The 9893-nt window shown below is 46.1% G+C and overlaps 1 protein-coding gene across 1 annotated transcript; it reads right to left on the reverse strand.

The window, feature by feature from the left end:
* Nucleotides 1-5120: 5120 nt before the first annotated feature.
* Nucleotides 5121-7798, reverse strand: LOC122563406 (G-protein coupled receptor 3-like). Its single transcript, XM_043717145.1, has 2 exons — nucleotides 7533-7798; nucleotides 5121-6787 (listed from the first exon to the last, which is right to left on the reverse strand). The coding sequence occupies exons 1-2, from the start codon at nucleotides 7758-7760 to the stop codon at nucleotides 5810-5812; spliced, it is 1206 nt and encodes a 401-aa protein (XP_043573080.1). The 5' UTR covers nucleotides 7761-7798; the 3' UTR covers nucleotides 5121-5809.
* Nucleotides 7799-9893: the final 2095 nt, after the last annotated feature.

A 9893-nucleotide genomic window follows, 5' to 3' on the forward strand; every position in this document is an offset into this window, starting at 1 on the left:
GATCATTTGGTCATGATTGCATTGCTTGTGGGAGTGTGTTGTATTCATGTTGGCTGCCATATTTTCTACAACAGAGTTGTGAAAGTACCTCATTAGTTGTAAAGTGTTTTAGGACACCCAACGATTGTGCTATCAAAGTGCAGGTATTTCTTACTGATGTTAATCTGATTGTTTGCATCAATCGATTTGCTTATTTTTCCATCATTTTCAACAATGACATAACATTTGCAACCTTCCAATCCTTGTTGAGGATATGATCCCTCAAATTAGCTACTGCAATGACAACTTCCTACCTGCATAGTTTTTAAAATTCTTTCCTGGGGTATGGGCATCATGGGTTAGATCAACATTTACTATCCATCCCTAGTTATCCAGAGGGAAGTTCAGAATCGACCACATTGCTGTGGGTCTGGAGTCACGTATAGACTAGATCAGGTAAAGCTGGCAGTTTTCTGAGCATTAGTGAACCAGAATTTGATATTGCTTTCACATCCACCATTAGGCTAGCTTTTTAATGCACATTTATATTGAATTCCAATGTTACCATCTGCACCAGTGGGATTTAAACACATACCCCAAGGACATCGGCTCTGCATTTCACCACCTTCTCGTTTTTTTTTGGGCTATTTGGGCCACTGCACTGAATCAAACAATTAAGGATTGCCCTTGCAAAAACCAGTGACAGTGAAATGTTGCTTTAAGAAATGACTGCAGTGGTGGCAAGATTCATTTACTGTTTCTGAAACAGAAAACCTTATCCTGTTTTATGAATATGTCCTTCTTTTAGTTTAGTTTAGGAGAATGGGAGGAGGTGAAGTGATGAGGGATATAAGATACTAATATGGATTAATAAAATAGACATAGAAAGGACATTTCCTCATGTGGGCCAATCTGGAGTGCGAGGTCATAGCATTAGGATAATAGGTAGCAACTTTAAAACAGATGTGAAGAAATTACATCTCTCAAAGTGTTGTGAAACTGCAGAGTCCACTCCCCCAGAGAGCAGTGGATGCTGGGACACTGAGGAAATTTGAGGAGGAGAGAGAGGCAAATGTTTAATTAGTTGACGGCTATGGGCGGCGGGTAGGAAAGTGGAGTTGAGGCCCCAAATGGTGGAGTAGCTCGAGGGGCTGAATGGCCTACTCCTTTCCTAGCTCTTATGTTCCTATTTACAAAATACTGATTGGTGAGAATATTTCTCCAATGAGGATGGGATAGATTTGCTTTTCAGGGAGTGAAGATACACAAGACTGACTCCTGGGGTTATGATATTGTGCCCTGAGGAAGTTGAATAGACTGGTTCTCTATTTCCCAAAGGTCAGAGGAATGAGACATTTGGGCATTGTGGGATTCTGTGGGTATTGATGCTGGGCCTGGCTGTGGAACGTAGACTAGGAGGACATTGTCTCACATGAGGTGGTCAGATCTGCAGGGCTGATATGAGAGGAAATTTCTTCAATGGAAGTGTTGTGAATGTTTGAAATCCTCTATCCTGGTGAGCTGGAGATGCCAGAAAACCCGAGATATTATGGTAATAATGAAGAGTACAGAGAAGTGGAGAAGGTGGATTTGAGGAAAATGCTCAGACATGATCTTATTCAATGAGAAATCAAGTTGATTAATCAGATTAGTCTACTCCTTGTCCCCCGTTCTTATAATCATCTCAAAAATGTGACATGAAAATAAAATTAGAAAGGTGTCAATTTGAAAATGTAGTTCACAGTTAACTGGTCACGACCAGTGCAGATAAACTCAATTTAATGACTATAGAATACAAGCTCATTTTATCCATTTTAAATACAAGAACTCAATAAAGAGTTTTCACTGAAATCAATCCAATTTCTTCCAGAATTGTGTGCTATTTGCAAGCTCTTGATCTTGCCCATAGCAGTGTTACATTTATCACCATTCACCCTTCCGGACATATAGAGAGTGAGAGCAGGTCACAGACCTCTGGAATATTCACTGGCAGCGAGATTCAAGTGAAATTCTTGTGGGGAAATCATCACTTGGTAGAATGAAGTCAAAGGCTATCTGAGCCAGGAAAAGTTTAAGTCAAACGGGGCTGGGAACAAACACATGATGAATGAAAAGAATAATCGGTGAAATGCCATTAAATGGTACCTGCATTTTCTCGAATGATACCTCCTCTGGAGAAAGGGGCTTTTCACTGTCAGGATGAGCTGAAGCCTGGTGTCTATCAGAAACTCACTCCAAAGTGAACCAGTACAAAAGGCATGAGGTTTGGCTCTTTATTCCAGTCTCATTCCTAGAGAGACAGTCGACTGTGTAGCTGATCCAACCATTGATGTCAGAAGGACTCTCTCTACAAACTGAGAGCCAGAGGGAGGGGGAGGAGAGGTGGGAGGAGGGAGAGAGTGGGAGATAGGGAGAGGCTGAGGAGGAGGGAGTGTGGAGGGCGAGAGTAGGGTAGTGTGGAGGGAGAGTGGAGTGGGAGAGGCTGGGGAGATCGTGTGCTGGGGAGGGAGAAGCTGTTGCCCAATGGACAAGTTTGAAGGACACTCCCATTTCCAAAGCGCTGATACTCAGCTCATTCTGACCTCTCCCATAAACAGAGACAGCAACATCCGGAGAGTGTCCAGAGCCAGAATCATTGCTGGACAGCAGCATCAACATGTTCTTCATAAGACAGGTACTTTATCAGAGATGGTTGTTTAGGAATCTGGTTTGATATTTAAAGGGAGGTTGTTAGAAGGTGCGTTTTGCATTGCTCCAGCACAATCCAAGCTTAAGGGGCTGTTGTCAGCATCGTTGGGCAAAGACAGGGAAAGAGCACACTGCCAAATCAGAGTCCCACCCCCCACCCCCTTTCCCATGACCACCACCTGCCCCATGTGCATCGGTCTGTACAGCCACCTCCAGACTCACCCTAAGGGTGGCAGAGAGTCATTCCCGTCTGCGAGGGACCACGATGAATATCAGCATCACCAATACATGCAGAGAGTACATATCAGCATCACCAATATCAGCATCACCAATATCAGCATCACCAATACATGCAGAGAGTACATGCCCAATGAGATCCCACTGGAACAGGGACAGCCCTCTGTCCACTGCTCCTGTTCATTGTTACACCATCAAAATCTGAATAGTGCTGAAACTATTTGGAATATTGTGTGCAATTCTGGTCTCCCTCCTATCAGAGGGATGTTGTGAAACTTGGAAAGTATCAAAAAGATTTACAAGGAGATTGCCAGGGTTGGAGGGTTTGAGCTATAGAGAGAGGCCAAATGGGCTGGGGCTGTTTTCCCTGGAGCGTTGGAGGCTGAGGGGTGACCTTATAGACAATTATAAAATCATGAGGGGCATGGATAGGATAAATCAACAATCTTTTCTCTAGGGTGGGTGAGTCCAGAACTAGAAGGCATAGGTTTAGGATGAGAGGGGAAAAATATAAAAGGGATCTAAGGGGCAATGTTTTCACACAGAGGGTGGTAAGTGTATGGAATGAGCTGCCAGAGGAAGTGGTGGAGGCTGGTACAATTGCAACATTTAAAAGGCATCCGGATGGGTATGTATGAGTAGGAAGGGTTTAGAGGGATATAGGTCAAATGCTGGCAAATGGGACTAGATTGGTTTAGGATATCTGATTGGCATGGACGAGTTGGACCGAAGGGTCTGTTTCTGTGCTGTACATCTCTATGACTGTGTTGTATCACCAGATTTACTTGATGATGGAAATGTTCATTTAGAATACATTTTCCATTGCAGTACTATTGCTGATAATATATACAGTATGACTTGACATTTTGTAAAATGCCCAATTTGGAGAGAGTGCAGAAGAGGTTTATGAGAATAGTTCCAGTGATTAGGAATTTCAGTGCTGAGGAGGGGTTGGAGAGGTTGGGGCTGTTCTCCTTGGAGACGGAGACCTGATCGAGGTTTTCAAAATCAGAAGATTTCTGAGCAGAGGGGATAGGGAGAAACCTTCCCATTTGCCAAAAGGGCAAGAACCAGAGGGCACTGTTTTATGGCGAATGGAGTGATAGAAAGGGAAAAGAACTCTCTCACCTAATGAGTAGATAGGGGTCTGGAGTGCGTTGCCTGGAAATGTGGTGGAGGTAGGTTCAATTGATACATTCAAGAGGGACCATATTGATTGGTTATTTAAATAGAAACAATGGAAAAGGCAGGAGATTGGCACTGAGTTATAATGGCCATTCAGAAGGCTGGTGCAGTCACAATGGTCCGAACAGCCTGTACCTATTCTCTGTGATTTATCCCATTCATTTATTTTATATGAATAGGAAAGTTTAGAGGGATATGGGCCAAATGCTGGCAAATGGGACTAGCTTAGTTTAGGATATCTGGTCGGCATGGACGAGATGGACTGAAGGATCTGTTTCCATGCTGGATAACTCTATGGTCAGAAACGATTTGCAGGCATGTTAGAGGGTTTGTGCTGTCGGGAAAGGCTGAATAGGCTGGAGCCATTTTCCCTGGAGCTTTGAAGGCTGAGGGGTGACCTTATAGAGGTTTATAAAATTATGAGGGGCATGGATAGGGTAAATAGACAAGATATTTTTCCCTGGGTTGCGGGAGTCCAGAACTAGAGAGTATAGGTCTAAGGTGAGAGGGGAAAGATGTAAAAGGGACCTTAGGGGCAATATTTTCATGCAGAGGGTATGTGTGTACGAAATGAGCAGCCAGAGGAAGTGGTGGAGGCTGGTACAATTATAACATTTAAAAGACATCTAGATGGATATATAAATAGGAAGGGTTTGGAGGGATATAGGTCAAGTGATGACAAGTGGGACTAGATTGGGTTGAGATATCTGGTCGGCATGGACGAGTTGGACCGAAGGGTCTGTTTGCATGCTATACATCTCTATGACTGTATTGAATATTTCTGATTAACTAGTTGTTTAAGACAATGGTTTCTGAGTTGAGTTTACAGCTCAATGCTGCCCTGAGGTTAGTGACCAATTTGTTCAGATATTTACATGCAGAAATATATCAAAATAACAGAGACTGTAGAAAGCTTCATTTTCTATCACAAATTATGACTTTTTTATTGATGATTGTAAACAATACATTCAAAAATCTCAAACAAGAACCAAAAATACACAAACAATTATCTTTTTTAAAACAAACTCTGTGCAATGTGACAGTAAGGACTGAAATTCAAAGTGCAATGTACGTTATAGACAGCTGTTTTTTTTCTCTATTTTAACAATTGTGCAAATTCAAGTACAGTACACAAAGTCCTTTCATTGAATTTCAGTGTGGGGGACCACTCTGTTCCTCTGCACTGTCTCTGCAATTATCTTTTTGTAACATAGTATAAGAGCAAATTAATGCAGATGCTGGAATCTGTACTGAAAGCAACAAATGCTGGAGATCACAGCGGGTCAGGCAGCATCCGCAGGATGTGATCTCCAGTCTTTATTGTTTCAGTGTCGTTCGTTAGCATCTTGCACAGTGGCTCAGTGGTCAGCACTGCTGCCTCTCAGCACCAGGGACCCGATTCCACCCTCGGGGCGACTCTCAGTGTGGGGTTCGCACATACTCCCCCGGGTCTGCGTGGGTTTCCTCCCATAGTCCGAAGATTGGCCGTGCTCGATTAGCCAGGGACGGGTTATAGAGGGGTGGGATCCTCTTAGGAAAGGGGGGTCGTGGGGGGGGGGGGGGGGTCGGTGTGGACTCGATGGGCTGAATGGCCGACTGCAGGGGAATTCTTCGGAATTACTCAGTGCAACGGTACCGACTGAGGGCGCTTCCCCAAGCCGTCAGATGCAAGACAGGCACGGTAAGATCCAACTGGTGTGGAGCTGGCTGGCCCCAGGAGTTAGACATCACTGGGGGACCTGGAGCGAAACGGCAACTTTTTGGAGGAGCAGCCACAGCAGACGGCCCAGAGCACTTTCTGGATGTCTTGGTTCCTGTAAGCATAGATGACAGGATTGATAAGGGAGTTGTAGATGGCTGGGAGGATGGTCATGTAGGTGTAGACAGAAGGGTAGCTGTGGTCGGCTATCAGGCAGTAGATGGCGAACGGTAGCCAGCAGATGGCAAAGGCGCCCAGGATGAGGGCCAGGGTGGAGATGCCTTTGCGGGTGGTCACGTAGTGGGAGCTGGACAGCAAGTGTCTCTGCACGGCGATCTGGTGAGCGTGGCGGCACACGATCTTGCAGACCTGCATGTAGAGCTGCAACATCATTCCGAACACCATGAAGAAAGAGACCGAGAGGATGATCAGGTTGTTCTTGGTGAGGGGCCGGACGATGCTGCAGGAGGAAGGCTCCAGGAGACAGTTCCAGCCCAGGATGGGCAGAAGGGCCAGGCTCAGAGACAGGCTCCAGGTCAGCAGCAACATGATGTAGGTGCGAGTGACTGTCCGCTCTGAGTAATAGGTCAGCGCGTTGTACAGAGACAGGTAGCGGTCTATAGTGATGGCCAGCAAGCTGCTGACTGAAGCGGTGAACGAGCCGACCAGGATCCCGACCGTGACCAGACTGACCAGCTCAGACCGCAGGCAGTAAAGGAACACAAAGTGGATGATCAGCCCGAGGCCGGTTAGCAGGTCGGCAGCAGCGAGACTGCCCACCAACAGGAACATCGGGGTCCTCAGAGCCGGCGTGTAGAAGATGATAGCAACCACAATTGCATTCTCACAGGCGATCACTGTCCCAGAAACACACAGCACGATATCCCAGGGATTGAGTGAAACTTGCTGCAGCGTCAGGGCTAAATCTAAGCTGGTCTCCAGCCAGAATTCCTGCTCCTCGCTGGAATTCTTCGAAATGTTCATCTTGCCAGCCGTTCCCTGCAACAGGGGAGAGTGGGTTGGGGGGTAGAGTTAAAACAATGCACTCTAACCAGAGAGAGCCGACTGCCGCAAATCTAAAAACACAAAAACCCTCCCAAGTCCTGGAGGAACCCAGCTTCTGGACACACACACACAGAGAAACAACGTTTCCAGTCTAGTTCTGAAGTCACTGGAAATGTTAACGCTGTTTTGAATTGGAATCATTTATTGTCACATATATTCAATCTAACACAGTGAAAGTGTTTTCTCTCTCCACTGTCAGACCTGCTGAGATTCTCTAGCAATATCTGTTTTTTTTTGCCCCAATTAATTGTGATACCCTGTAAACACACGTTTCTCTATAACAAACAGAAACACACATTGCCAGAGAAATCCCGCAGCGTCTCTCTGCCAGTTTCCGTGTGTGTGTGTGTGTGTGTATTTCAGATGTCTGGTTATGTTTTATTTTGTTTCTCCGCCGTCCTTTAGCGCGCACTCCATGTAAACGTTGCACATCTCAACATCATTTACTGTACATCACTGAATCGAAACGATTACATCGCATTTACTTTCCCCCACCGCGTTAGGAAATAGTTAACTAGAGCAAGCAAAATGTTCACATTCAACTGGCATGTAACCCCCCACCCCCACCCCCATCCCCCGAAACAAACACTGACACTCGCTCTACCCTTAAAAACCAATCAATGCACCCACCCGCCCGCTGCTGCTGAGTGTCTCTATTGCAAACTGAGCCGGGTGTTACCTGTTTGTTTAGATGTTGTACATTCAAATTCCTGTCCAGGGTTTTTGCACAGAGACAGAGCCTGACGCTGTGGAGTGGAGCTCTAACTGTTCTGTTGCATCTGTGAGATTGCAGAGTGCTGGGCTGCTGGAGTTGAAGTGTTTTTTTAAAGTGAAACAGGGACTGAGTCACTCTCCTGAGCTGATTGATGCACAGACACCTCACTGACGTCAGGCCGAGCGCAGTCATGAGCCGGGCCCGGGGACGCGCGCTGAATGTAAATCAGCTTCATTCATAAAACTTGTGCAGCCAGCTCCCGCCTCACTCTCTCTCTCTCACACACATACAAAACAAAGCCTTTACAATTGCTGTACTGCAGTAATTACCTGCTCTGATCTAAACAACACAAGATGCACTCACCTTTATCAGGATTCACAGGGTTTTAAGGGAGTAGAGATAATCCTGGCTGCTATGTCAAACCCAGAAAACACATGGTGCATGTTATTCCGTCTAAAAACGCGGAGCTAGCTCAAAATCTTGTCCAGAGACGACGTTCTCATTAACAGAGGACAACAAGGACATGTCCTCTATTTGAAAACTGCACAAGACTGCAGGATTTTAAAAAAAGCTAAAACAATTTACATCAGTGCTGTGGGTCAGGTATTCAGGAATTGATATCATTGTATTTTTGTGACTGATTTATCATGGCCTTGAAATTGTTTTTCTTTTTAAATCATTAATTGGTGGGCAGTGGGTGTCGTTGGCTGGCACACTGGCCATTCCCAGTTGCCCTTGAGAAGGTGATGGTGAGCGGCCTTCTTGCCGACAGTACTTTGGGTGATAGTGTTGTCAGAGCTGAAACAAAAACAGAAATTACTCGAAAAAGCTCAGCAGGTCAGGCAGCATCTGTGCAGAGAAATTAGAATTCACGCTGCAGGTCCAGTGAGTCCAGAGTGTGGTGCTGGGAAAGCACAGCAGGTCAGGCAGCATCCAAGGAGCAGGAGAGTCCATATTTCAGGCATGAAAATGTGTTGCTGGAAAAGCGCAGCAGGTCAGGCAGCATCCAGGGAACAGGAGAATCGACGTTTCGGGCATAAGCCCTTCTTCAGTTTTCCTGAAGAAGGGCTTATGCCCGAAACGTCGATTTTTCTGTTCCCTGGATGCTGCCTGACCTGCTGCGCTTTTCCAGCAACACATTTTCAGCTCTGATCTCCAGCATCTGCAGACCTCACTTTCTCCTCATATTTCAGGCATTCCTGATGAAGGGCTTATACCTGAAACAGCGATTCTCTTGCTACTTGGATGCTGCCTGACCTGCTGTGCTTTTCCAGCACCACACTGTCGACTCTGACTCTCCAGTATCTGCAGTCCTCACTTTCTCCTACAGGTCCAATGGCCCTTCCTCAGAACTGGGTTCTTTCAATTTTTTATCTAATAGCGCTGAAGTTGTGCTAATGGACAGAAATGATGACTAAGTGGCCAGGACACTGTGTCTAGCCTTTGTGAAACAATGATAGGAACCAGTAGTAACTGCTTCATTATCAGAATCAGGGCTTCAGATGCTGTAAATCTTCCTCATGTTATGAAACCCCTGGATATTTTAAAGAAAACCTTGTATCTATATTGAGTCTTCCACAGCCAACAGCTCCCTCAAAGGTTTTTACAGCCAATGAAGTCCAAGTGAGGTGTCATCAGTGTTGTAATATCCGAACAGCCAATTCACCCATTGTGGGCGGCACGGTGGCACAGTGGTTAGCACTGTTGCCTCACAGAGCCAGAGACCCGGGTTCAATTCCTGCCTCAGGTGACTGACTGCATGGAGTTTGCACATTCTCCCCGTGTCGGCGTGGGTTTCCTCTGGGTGCTCCGGTTTCCTCCCACAGTCACAAAGATGTGCAGGTCAGGTGAATTGGCCATGCTAAATTGCCCGTAGTGTTCGGTAAGGGGTAAATGTAAGGGTCTGGGTGGGTTGCGCTTCGGCGGGTCGGTGTGGACTTGTTGGGCCGAAGGGCCTGTTTCCATACTGTAATGTAATCTAATCTAATCTAATCTTAAAAAAAAGCTCTCCCACAAGCAGCAAGGTGATAATGACCAGAGAGTGGATTCTGTGGAATTGATTGGACAAGAAAGTTGAACAATTGATTGGATCTGTCACGGTGGCTCAGTGGTTAGCAACGCTGCCTCACAGCGCCAGGGTCCCAGGTTCAATTCCAGCCTCGGGCGACTGTCTGTGTGGAGTTTGCCCATTCTCCCTGTGTCTGTGTGGGTTTCCTCCCACAGTCCAAAGATCTGCAGGTTAGGTGAACTGGCCTGGCTAAATTGCCCGTAGTGCTAGGTGCATTAGTCAAAGGGGAATGGGTCTGGGGGGGTTTACTCTTTGGA

This window comes from Chiloscyllium plagiosum, chromosome 27, assembly GCF_004010195.1.
Source record: "Chiloscyllium plagiosum isolate BGI_BamShark_2017 chromosome 27, ASM401019v2, whole genome shotgun sequence".
In the NCBI taxonomy this organism is placed as follows: Eukaryota; Metazoa; Chordata; class Chondrichthyes; order Orectolobiformes; family Hemiscylliidae; genus Chiloscyllium; species Chiloscyllium plagiosum.